This window comes from Pogonomyrmex barbatus, unplaced genomic scaffold (assembly GCF_055798465.1).
Source record: "Pogonomyrmex barbatus isolate J1 unplaced genomic scaffold, ASM5579846v1 scaffold9, whole genome shotgun sequence".
In the NCBI taxonomy this organism is placed as follows: domain Eukaryota; kingdom Metazoa; phylum Arthropoda; class Insecta; order Hymenoptera; family Formicidae; genus Pogonomyrmex; species Pogonomyrmex barbatus.
In genome coordinates, this window is record NW_028297193.1 from 5,544,252 (window position 1) to 5,556,850 (window position 12,599).

General features: G+C 32.4%; 1 protein-coding gene across 4 annotated transcripts in view; it reads left to right on the plus strand.

Moving 5' to 3' along the window:
• The window catches only part of LOC105427852 (GTP-binding protein Di-Ras2), a 95,431-nt gene that overhangs the window by 71,570 nt on the left and 11,262 nt on the right, over window positions 1-12,599 (plus strand). The window contains exons 3-8 of one of the 4 annotated variants that reach the window (XM_089084988.1): window positions 4,146-4,234; window positions 5,303-5,531; window positions 7,671-7,758; window positions 8,019-8,310; window positions 9,609-9,754; window positions 10,748-11,013. In XM_089084988.1, coding sequence (XP_088941114.1) covers window positions 7,729-7,758; window positions 8,019-8,310; window positions 9,609-9,754; window positions 10,748-11,013 — 734 coding nt within the window. In that variant the 5' untranslated portion in view covers window positions 4,146-4,234; window positions 5,303-5,531; window positions 7,671-7,728. The remainder of the gene's footprint in view (window positions 1-4,145; window positions 4,235-5,302; window positions 5,532-7,670; window positions 7,759-8,018; window positions 8,311-9,608; window positions 9,755-10,747; window positions 11,014-12,599) is intronic. The other 3 variants (XM_089084990.1, XM_089084989.1, XM_089084991.1) reach the window with 3 other exon arrangements.

Genomic DNA, 12,599 nt, shown 5'->3' on the forward strand with positions numbered 1-12,599 from the left:
CACTTTATTTATTCGAAGGTATTCCAGGAACTGCCGTTAGCCATGAAGTTTGTCTTGAATAAATACAGGGGAAGGGATATTAGAAAAGTTGCGACCATTTATAATGTCGCCGATTTAAGCACTCCCCGCGTCCGTCTCGTTCCCCATCGCCTTCGTAATTACGCGTGAGTCTTTCTTTCCTCGGGCTTCTCTTTTTTATAAAGTCCTACACTTCAAAAAGAATGTCGCGGCCGCGGTATGCGGACAAAGTTTTTAAGAGGATAAGAGGATGTTCCGTGAATGCGTCGCGGAAAACTCATCCGCCTCAGGAAAGAAACTCTCAAAAGGTTTAATAAAATTAAATCCACGATAGAGAGGTGTGCAAATACTCTTGCCTTCCGTTGTGCATTACAATAGTGATCGAACACTGCAAACAGCATGAATTCAATACGCTAATGATAGGATACAATAAGTAAAACAACTACTGACAACTTAACATATTGTGTTATTTTGTATAAAAAAACAATTCAAGTATAATTTTAAAATAAATAGTAATTTTAGGACATTATCGAATTGAGATATTGAGTCTAGAATATAAAAAAAAAAAAAAAAAGAAAAGGCAAGGGAAAAAAAGAGAAAATCTAATATTAAAATACAATAAATAAAACAACTACTGATAGCTTAACATCATATCGTGTTATTTTATATAAAAAATAATTCGAGTATAATTTTAAAAAGAATAAGTAATAATTTTAGGCTGCACATTATTACAGATATTAAATCTAGAATGTTTATAAAGAAAAAACAAAAGAGAAAAGAAAAAAGAATGAGAAAATCTAATGGTAGAATGCAATAAATAAAACAACTATTGACAACATATCGTGTTATTTTGTATAAAAAATAATTCAAATATAATTTTCAATAAATGATAATTTTAGGCTGGACATTATTTAATTGAGATATTGAGTCTAGAATATTTATAAAGAAAAAGAAAAAGAGAGAGAGAGAGAGAGAGAGAGAGAGAGAGAGAGAGAGAGATAGAGAGAGGAAAACGAGAAAGAGAGAACAAAGATCTCGCGAAATATAATCCATAGTGCTAAATTTTTCAAGATAAATATCCTCTTTCTTATAAAAAATGATATAATAACAAAAAAAAATAACAGAACATTAATACAAACGGAAACGAGATATAACAATAAGGTTACGTTGATTTTATTACTTTCACGTGGACTTTATTACTTTCTTTAACATCTATAATAACAAAGTACGCGCAAGAAAATTTTCGTTGCTATTTTTTCATCGCATCAATCACTTATTAACTTCGCGTTGAGCTTCGGCAACGAGAGAAAGAACTAAAAAGCCAACCGAACTTTATTACGTTCCTTTCCATCAATTGATCGAGCACATTTGATAGCTGCAGTAATTTCCATTTTATTTCTCGCTATCGTTATCGCATAAGGGACTTGAGGCACTTGCAAAATTCAACGACAGTATTTTATTGCCCGATATTTCATTATGTCGAAACAAACGATAATCGATCTTATTGCAAGTCAAATCGAGTTTCAATAACGCATGTCATTGTAATTTGATTTCTCCAGAAAAAGGAACAAAGTTGTTAAGGTTAATTAAAATTAATTCTATTTTAGAATAGCATTCGTTATATTTCATTTATCATTTATCATTTTTCTTCTTTCAGCTGTTTCATCACGAAACTCATTAAAACATCAAACGTCCTAAATGTCAATCCTGCTAAATTGAATTATCATGGTGATACAGTACAAATGAAACGTATGTGACAAGTTAAAACAGAAGAATTAATAAATATATAAAATGTAGAGGAAATCTCTCAACTGAATTCTTTTACAAATAAAAGCGTGACTTTAAATACGTTCAAAAAATATAAATATAACACATGCTTTAATAATATTTTTCAATTTTCCTAATTTATTTGATAATATTTTATTCCAAGAGAAATTTCTAAAAATTTATATTTTTTTCAAAGGTAAAGTAATGCAAAAGTTTACATTTCTTCCTAAAAGAGATATTCATTTGCATAATATTTAAATAATTAAATATATTAATGTTTTTACAATATTTTTAAAATAAAAAATTAAATCTGAAAATAACATTCTGAAAAGTTAAAGATGTTTATTTTTTTATTATTTTCCGAATTGTAACTTAAATAATTATTACAAGTTATCTAAATATCTAAATATATATATATATAATATTATTATATAAATATAATTCCGGAAAAAAATATAAATATTTTCTTTCAGAATTTCACATTTTTTTGCTATTTTCTTTCCATATTAGAGAAGAAAAAACAATAAGTAAGATAAAAAAATAAGCTCCATAAACTTTTCCCGCCTTGTTTGCTCTTGTTATATGGCAGCTGTGTCCCCGATTCGGATAACTTTCTTCATATTTTCGGATATTGCGGTACGTTATGCTTCATCGGAGGGATATCATCTGTTATAAGGGCAGGAAAAGAGGCATTAGTAGGATCGAGAAACGTGACATGATTAGGCGATAAGTCCATCCGACGCGACGTTTGTTTGTTCGCAAGTGTTCGAATTAACGATTTCAATTTTGTCGATCGTGTCCGGGAAAACCACGCGGGAATTTTCGGGCATGATTATGTAAATCGTTATGCCGATGTCAGCGGTTAACGGGCGGGTGAGGGGTGAAAGTCTAATAACTTTTCTAATAAGTTTTCAACACATGTCGCGCGATATTATAAAATCATTAATGAAATTTATCATTTCGCTGCCTCGCGGATAAATACGCGGTCGCATCGGTAATGCAATAACCGCAAAGCAAAACGGACGAAAGCGCGCAAGATAATTTCGTTTGCCGAAAGAAATTGTGAAATGTACCATTCGTGCCCTCGTGGGTCTCAGAAAAATGTGTTAAGTAGCGAAATAAGTAGTGAAATTAAACGGATGTCACGTATTAAAGATATATGTGATGAGATTTGTAATGCGAATGTAATGCGTCATGTTTGAATAATTAACTATAGATTTTTGCTCATTAAAGAAACAACAAAATATATCGTTAAAAAACAACGGAGTATTTCGTTAGGAGTATTGTTCGTTTTGGAAATTTCGCTGAGATTATGGAATAATGATTTTATATATTTGAAATCTAATAATATATATTAATAATATAATTATATATTAATGATAATTATTTTTCATATCAATTAAATTGTAAATGTGATTTGGAACGTGTGTATTAAATGCCTCTTCTGCAGAACTTTGGCAAAGAGAAAAGATACAAGAGGAGAGATTTGCATTTTTTTTTTTTCAGCTCCGGATATCTACGGTGATCGTATGATAGTGAATCTCACTTTATATTCCGCGTTTCTTTTCAGATTTGTAATGATATGTATAAGATATCTGAAGTTTTCTAAAATGGAATCTATTTCTAAAAACGAGTGTAGAACGAAGCGAGTTCTACGGGGGTTTCACGTGCAAGATAGTGCTCGGAACAAATCCGCGTCGCGGATAGTCGAGAAAGTCTCCCTTCGAGCTCTTTTCCATTTCTATCTTTGGAGTATCGCATAAAGGATGTTACTGTTCCCACACAGCAGCCATCTCTACGACAAACAAATACGACAAAACTTTCATGCCGCGGAAAATAATAATACGAAGATAAATTTGCATTGGCATGTTGTTGTAACTAGACATGGTGAATCAGGCAAAGTGGATTCTGTTTTGAATTCCATCTTGAACTTCCAAACGGATTACACTTGAGAAAGTACGAGTTAAAAACATACAAACATTCTTAATACGTATTAAATCGTGCAAATAGAATTGGACATATATAGTGCATATGTACGAATGTAGGAGAGAAGAAATCCCGAGAGAAACGCTGATGACGTGAATAATTATCCTAATAACTCGAGGATGCTGCAGATTCCAGTTTCTCTCAACACTTAAGATAGGCGGATTAAGTTCATCTCTCTCGCTCGCTTCGGTTTACCATATTTTAATCAGTTTAAAAAGGAACCAGCGATGCAATCAGCGAAGGAACCAGTAATTCTGAAGCAGGAATTAATTGATAACACATACTTACACACAACTAATAATACGTAAAATTTAAAAATCTTAATCACATTAATTTCAATATTTTATTAATTTTCTATTATTTTTCTGTTACAGAATCAACATTCAGACGACAACGTAGGATTTTCAACGCTTAAAGTAAATAAAAAGAAGATGGAAAAGCTATTAATTGTATAAAGCATATTGTAAGTACATATATATAAAATATATCATTTAATTTTTTTTTTTATTTAATACAAGTAATAAGAAACATTCTCGATATAAATACAATTAATAATGTTGATGTAAGGATCATAAAAAAATCATATTTCATAGAAATAAGGAAATGCCAAGTTCATGAGGTTGCAGAAAGAAAACTGTAAAAATAAAAAAAATTTATCGATTAGGACAAGTGAAAATCCACATGGTAAGAAATGCGTAAGAATATTATTTAAGATTTATTAATACGAGAATTCATCAAACATTTTGGTTCCAATTCGAGCCATCTTCAGTGGTAACAAATGATAATGTAAAATACTTCCTGACTAATGGTAATGTAAAATGTCTCCAATGTGAAATTTAATTGACGACCCGCGCTAGATTCTAGAAAATATTATACATTATCATTATATATCACAAAGATAACTTAAATTGGAGCCGAAATGTCTGATAAATTTTTATATTAATAAAATTAATATATTAATAAATCTCAAAAAATATAATTGCACGCTTCTTACTACAAGGATTCTCAGGTCCTCTAATTAATTAATTCTTTTTATTTGTATAATTTTTTTCATAAACTTGGCATTTCCTTATTTCTATGAAATTTGATTTTTTTATGAACCTTATCATTATACCTTTATTATTTATTAAAAATTAATAATATAATAAATCAGACATTTTTTGCAAAATCTTGCACATTATTTTGATTTCCATTTAACTTTCAGTCAATCCCAACTTGTTAAAAGCATTAAAAGCAGAATCGGTGTCGATAGAATGCAGAAAGCATGTCAGCAAAGAGGGAGAATTACGAGGAGAGAACATATCTCACAGCGTGCGAAATCTTAGGCTTAGGAACGCGCGGCATCCGTCAAGTTCATTAAGCGAGATCGAGAGTTGGGCGTGACGTCATCGCGCGATTATTCATCCGACGCGAACTTTACGAACTTTCCCGCGTAAAAAGCTTTGAATCGCAATTGCGCGCGGTTGATGCGGTAACATTCCGTCGTAACGTTTAATGGACCCAATAATGAAGACCTTATTTCATAAAACAGAGCCAGCTGTCGCCGACAACGGCGTGTCTTGATCCCGTGAAGATTCCCGTGGGATCCAGTCGAAGGAGAGAAAAAAAGAAAGCCGACAGCCACCTGTATCTCCTGCCGGAAGGCACACGGATTTTCTTAATGATAAAAAAGAGAGGAGGGGGGGGGAGGGAAAGAAGTGAAGATACGGAGAACGTGAAGGGGTATACGACGACTACGGAATAAATCGCGCAGAAACGAGGTACGCGCACCCTTTTCTTTCCCCTTTCATAATCTCTTCGGGACGCAGGATGCGGAGTGAATTACGACCACGTCGCATCGCTGCGACAGCAACGACACGCTTTTTCATCTCGCGCGAGCTTGTAAATACCGCCGTAGTAGCCGGCGAAATTTCATTACACGTCCCATCCGACGCGTGTAGGTCCACGCGAGATAGGATTAAACAAAATTAACCCGTACCCCCGCATAAATTTCCATCGAAAGAGAAATTTTGCATTTCCAGAAGTTGAATGAGTCGGAAGGGCTAGCTTAACGATATCACTAACGAGAATCACTGAAACAATGTCATTGTGTGTGTGTGTGTGTGTGTGTGTGTGTGTGTGTGTGTGTGTGTGTGTGTGTGTGTGTGTGTGTGTGTGTGTGTGTGTGTGTGTGTGTGTGTGTGTGTCTCTGTCTCTCTCTCTCTCTCTCTCTCTGTTCAATTAAAAGATAATCTTTTTAAATGCAATTAATTTATGAAAAAAAGTGATATTTTTCAAATTAAACATGATATGTTCAAATGTAATGTGCAATATAAATTTGCTTCTGATAAGAATTGAAAACACACAATTCATCATATATAAATATGATAAATAATATTAATATATTTAAATGTAAATCACGCATTTTTGAATTATTTAATTATAATTGATTTGATTAAGTATCTTTTAATAATTATTTAGATATAAAATTTAATGATTAGTTGGACGCAAATCCACATAAATTTCCATTGAATATAAATTCCCGCATTTGTATATTTTTCATTATCCATGTTATTAATTAATTAATATATGTAAATTAATTATTATATATACATATCCCTTTAATATCTACATGACTTTTTATCAAGAACTCTTTATCAACTAATATGACTTGCGTAAATTGAAAATTATAATATCATTGTTTATTCGATATTATTTATTGAAATTTTCACTACGTGAAGCATTTAAATACGGATTTATATAAATTATTCATATTACTACTTATATTAAAACGTTTTTGTTAATTGACATTTACGTCATGCGCGCATTCTTTGATATTAACTAATAAAAGTAAAAAAAAAATGAGAAAACAATAATGATAACATGATAATACAAATCCAAAGGGATTTGTCCATTGTCCATTGACAGCAATGGAAAAATATTCTCGAACTTGAAATTTAATACATATGAGATACATGTAGGCAATGAGTTTCGTTTTATTACTATGGTACATTTCATGGAGCATTACGCATTCATTTTCCAAAAGTACATTTGTCGCAAAAGAAGTGCAAAAAATGTCATCGCGCTGCGGACACCTGTGCACATTTCTTCCAAATGAGCAAAAATCCATGTTAATTTTCAAAAACAGTTTCATCTTTTAATATTTAATTTTAATCAAGCTTACATTTGTGATAACTTCGTTATAATAAAAAAAATTTATAATTAGATAAAATATTTACAGTATACAAATTAAATAGTGAAATATAATTCTCTTTATTATTAGATATTGATATTATTAGATATTATTAGATATTGTTTAGTTAGTTAGTTATTACAATATTGTTAATTTCAAAACTCTTTAAGAATTATTTCACAAATATTTTTAAATAATATACTCCATTTTTTTAAAAATGACTCGTATTTAATTATTGATAAGTCTAAAATTTAATATTGATCTGAACAAAATAATATTATCTTTAAAGACAAATATAATTAATTTCAAAATAATAAAGAAAGTTCATTATGCTATCTATCATAATTCTTTTCTCTTAACGTTACTGATATTTTCAATTCTGAGAAAAAAAAAATACTTTAATTATTGTAATATGTTTCGTTTGCTTACTGACCTAAAAAACTACTAAGAGTTTCTGCTTCGATATTTATAACCGATATATCGGATTTCTTAACATAAAGCATGAAAGCCTCGATAAAAATCGTTGTTCTAAACAGAATCTTTCGATTGGTCTTCGAAATGTCCAGAATAACATTATTTGCTCCAATTTCCAGGCCGCTTGGCAGTCGCGAATAGCGTTACAGCGAGTTTCCTCCTTTTTCATAATTTAATCTCGCCGATGAAATCTCACGGCATTCAGCCCCTGTAAATAAGTAACAATGTTTTCGTTTTTCGGATCTTTCAACAGGAGTTTTAACCCGAATCGCGTAGCGGACGAATGGCCGCGATTTCCCGGAGGAACATGGATGCTCCCGCGAGAGCGCAACGTAAGCGGGGTAAGTGAATGCGGGGGAAGTCGGTGGTGCGCGGAGACGTCGTCGTTGGATGGAAAAACGCGAAAGTTTCGTCGAAGCGAGTTGTCGATCGCGGCTGATCGATCTCGAGGAACCACCACCGCCGCCGACACGTTCCTGACCGCGGTCAGGAATCGCCGTGGGGAATCGAATTAGTATCCTTCGAAGGGACGAAGGGAGATCGCCTCGACGGGGGCGCGGGGTGCCGGGACGACCGTAAGACGACCGTATTGGATTTCCAGGAGGTGGACGGGACTCCGAGCGACCTCCTCCCGGGTGATGCCTTCCTGAGGCGGCGAAATTCTCGCGGTCGTGCTCGAGGTCACCAAGGATCGACCAAGGGGAACATGGCCGATCTCGAAAGAATCAGGCTGGTGGTGCTCGGCGATGCCGAGGTCGGCAAGAGCGCCATTATACGTCGACTCCTCGGTCAGGGCTTCAGCGAACGATACCGGCCCACCGTGGAGGACCTCTACTCGCGAGAATGCGTCCTCGGCACTTTGACGCTTAAGGTCGATCTTCTGGATACCGCGGGTAGGATATATTCTCTCTGATTCATTTTCTTTTTATTATTAAGTCATTGCATGTAAAGTCGTTTGTCAATCTTGTAATTTCCTCCATCTTCAAATTTTCTAGAATGTCTAGAATCTTTAAATTTTCTAGATGAAGATGATCCTCTACCAAAAAAAAAAAAAAATATTCATAAATTTTTCAAAATCGTTGATTTTTTAAAAATAAATTTTAAAGTAAATTTTGAAAAAATGGAAAACGTAAGTAAAAAATTTACTAATATTTTTTTTCTTTTTGGATCATTTTCGTCTAGAAAATCTAAAGATTCTAAACACTTTAGAAAATTTGAAGATGGAGAAAATTACAAACTATAAATATATTTTCAGTTATAATTTGATTATTATATTTTGAAGAAACTGAAGCGTATTTTTTGAGGATCGTGTCTTCAACACGATGTTTCACTCATGCAGCGATTTAATTATTCAAGTTAATTGAGATAATTTTAATTAATTAGTATTACATATTTATGATGTAAATCTTAATATAACGATATCATTAGCGTCGTATTTTAAAATTTTGTATATCCGTGGATGATCTTATAAAATTTAACATTTTTCTTTATCAAATTTAAAGAGAAATAACAAGTCTTCCTGATAAATTAACTTTATATTTTCTAAAAGCTATCATTTCCTGTCTAATGTTCCTCTCCTCATTGAATTTGCTATACAATATGGCGAAAAATGTTAAGCGCTGTGTGATGCTACGTGCACACATTCTCGATGGTGAAACGAAATACTGAATGTTTTGATTGAAAACGAAGGAAGTTTTGATCTCTCCGGAATCGTGTATGAAATAAACGTAACTCAATAGTGTTCAATATGGTTATACATATAAACGTTTGTATCCTTGATCTAATCGAGATCACAAGGATCTCTTTTATGACTTTAGTATAAGAACACACTATATATATATATATATATACAGTCAAAATTTATCAAGAATAATAGCATAATATATCATATTTTTACGAACGACGTTGCTATCTGAAGTAACTTTTTATTTACGATTTCGTTTTTTTTTTACGAAGGATTGTTGAAATTCGTTATAAAAATATGATTTAAATATTCACAAATTTCAACATATCCTTCGCAAAGAAACGAAAGCCAATCATAAATAAGAAGAATTATTTTAGATAGCAATTTCTGAGAAAATTTTCTTCGTTTTGTAAACAAGACGCGATTTTTCCAAATATGTAAGAAGACATTTAATCATGGGTATGGGTCATATATTAAATCAAGTATCCTTCGTTTTTATTTTTCCAGGTGACCTGCAGTTTCCCGCAATGAGGCGGTTAAGCATAGCCACCGCCCACGCATTCCTACTCGTCTATGCGACATCGTCATTATCAAGCTTCGAATACGTGAAACGTTGCTTCGAAGAAGTGAGAGAACAACGACCCGATTTCCAGGTTCGGCATTATTAAACAGATTTATTTGCTCACATCTCGTTCCATTCATCTCATAAATAGTTTATCAAATAATATCTATTTCTACAGTTATCTCCGATCTAAATTCCTCCTCCTTCTCAGTCCTATTGCTCGTGTCCGAGCGTGATGATCTCTCTCTCTCTCTCTCTCTCTCTCACATACCTGTGGTGCGCACGATGATTATACACAGGTATATGGAATCTACAGTTTAACACGTTGGCTATAGAACTAATTTCGGTGTGCTTTCCGTTCGGCCGGCGCAGTTTGTTGAGCGCGAACATATGGATGCATAAACAAAAGATGGCATGAAAAGATGACGCTCGACGCGACTATTCTTTCCAATCTTTTCCTAAAATTTGGCCAATACATTAACACAGGAAGTAAAAACATAAAAATAAACGTAACGTAAATGTTTTAACGATACGCGTGAAAAAAAAAAACCAAATTTATCTTTAGACTGCTTTAATAAACTACATTGAAAAAGTGTAAATATGTTATCGTTTTTTATTTTATGAATCACCAATTTTATTTGACAATGTCGGTCCCTAGGCCGGCCAAATGGAAAGAATCAGTGTCGGTCCTTAGGGACCGATGTTGGAGCCAACGCCGGTTCCGAATGGCAAATTGTTGGTAGAGAGACATTCATCGTTCAAAGTTACTTCCCGGTGGATTGCTGCTGCCTTCCGAGAGGAGCGTAAATATTTTGGCTCTGCCGGGAACCTGGGACTGGTCTAGAATTGTAGACTAGTGCGCTGTGCCACGCTCGATTCCTCCCTCTCCTTCCTCCGATCTAAATTAAAAATTTGAAAAATTATTCTATATTCGAAGCAACATAAATTCACAATGTCCATGCCATTTTGAGCAGTAGATTTAACGGATTTAACGGAAAATATTATATCGGACTTCTTTGATTCTCTTGATCTCGTCAGTTACGGAAGAAGAAATGATGACAGAGATGTACTTTATGTTATTCAGGAAGTACCGATAGTCGTCGCCGGCAATAAACTTGATCTAGCGCCAGCACGAAGAGAAGTACCTATCGAGGACGTGAGCGAATGGCTGTTTTGCGAATTGCCAAAACTGCGCGCCAAAGTGATGGAGTGCTCGGCAAAGGACGACTACAACATTAAGGACTTATTCAGATGTTTCGTCACGCTTTCCAGGATCGTGCCGAAAAACCCTACCGGCGAGGTCGAGCAGTCGGGACTCAAAAGGAGATGTTCGGCATACGGATCACGCAGGTATTATATTATTTTAATGAGGCTATTAAGCTATAAGATATTTATGTCTTCGTATATAGGATCCTTATTATAATGAACATGAATTTTATGTCGAGATCCAATAAAAAATTTTTCATATATAATTGGATATAAGATATAATTATATATATGTGAGGCACATACGTAAAAATATATAATTATATATATAAGGTAATGATATAGTTATATGTATATAGTTATATGTGATTATATATAAATATATATAATTATATATAATTATATCATTATATATATTATATATATTTTTATACTTGTATAGTTATATATGGAAACTTTTTTGTCGGAAGTTGGAAAATGGATTCTTTTTTCAACTCAATCAATTAAGCTAATTTTTTCAAATTATAAGAGAATAGCTAGCGCTTCTTGTTACTCCTTATTTTAACATATTTCTAATTTAACACTTAGCTTGCTAGAATAATTTATATAAAATATCTAGAAATTAAATAGAAAAGATAAGAAATTAAACTTACTTTTTATTGTTTTCTACTTCTAAGAATTAGAAAAAGATAAAAGGTAAATTAAATTGATATTAAAGTTAACTTATATTGCTAAAATGGACATTGTTTATAATATAATCAGCATATTTTAAAATATAACTGTATATTTTACAACATAATACCTGACTATTCCTATTTCCATTTTATTGTCTAAAACTTGATTTTGTTCGTTGCTTTGCATTAATTTCTATGATTAAGTAAATTTTTCGTGTTATATCCATCACTAGATGAGACCGTAATTTCAGAAAGACACAGTAAATCGCTAAGTCAGGCTTACTTAACTCAGATAGTTGGTGCAAGAAGGCTTAAGATGAAGATTGCATCCTATGCAAATGAGAACGGAGATTTGTAAGAGACACGAGTTAAACATAGAGTGAAAATACAGATTTAGGGGCCATTAATGTCATTTAATAGACCCATTAATGATAATTACGCATCTTATAATTTTATTTTAATAATTATCAATTATGCTTTAAAAACTATCAATTATGCTTTATAATAAATAATTATTGATATAAAAATTATTTTTGAATGAAATGAATAAAAAAATTGTAAAAATTAAATTTTATGTGATTTATTTGTAAAACAATATTAAATGCTTGATATTTTATCATAGAAACATTTTATGAGAAAGAAACTACTAATACAGGTCACGTACTAATAAATACTAAACTAGATTGCAATATTTGATTTCTTTGAACAATATATACAAAGGCTGGTAATTTCAATCAAACGACCTTAACCGTCTCTCATTTGCAAATTCGTCATTTAATCGTATTTTTATCTAAATACGATTTCATCTATTGACAACATATAATATTAACAAAATAGGTGTCTAATATAAAAGATTTTCAATGCACTTCCGCGTCGCCAATCATCATTATTGAAGTAAATCATATGTAAATATAATTGTATAACATTCGATATCGTTTTGGATTTTAGGATTTCACATTGTCGACGATTACTCTCATTACATTATTATTATTATTGATACTTGATAATATTCACGTTTATGTCATTAGCTTGTTTCTTTTGATTCATAATTATCTA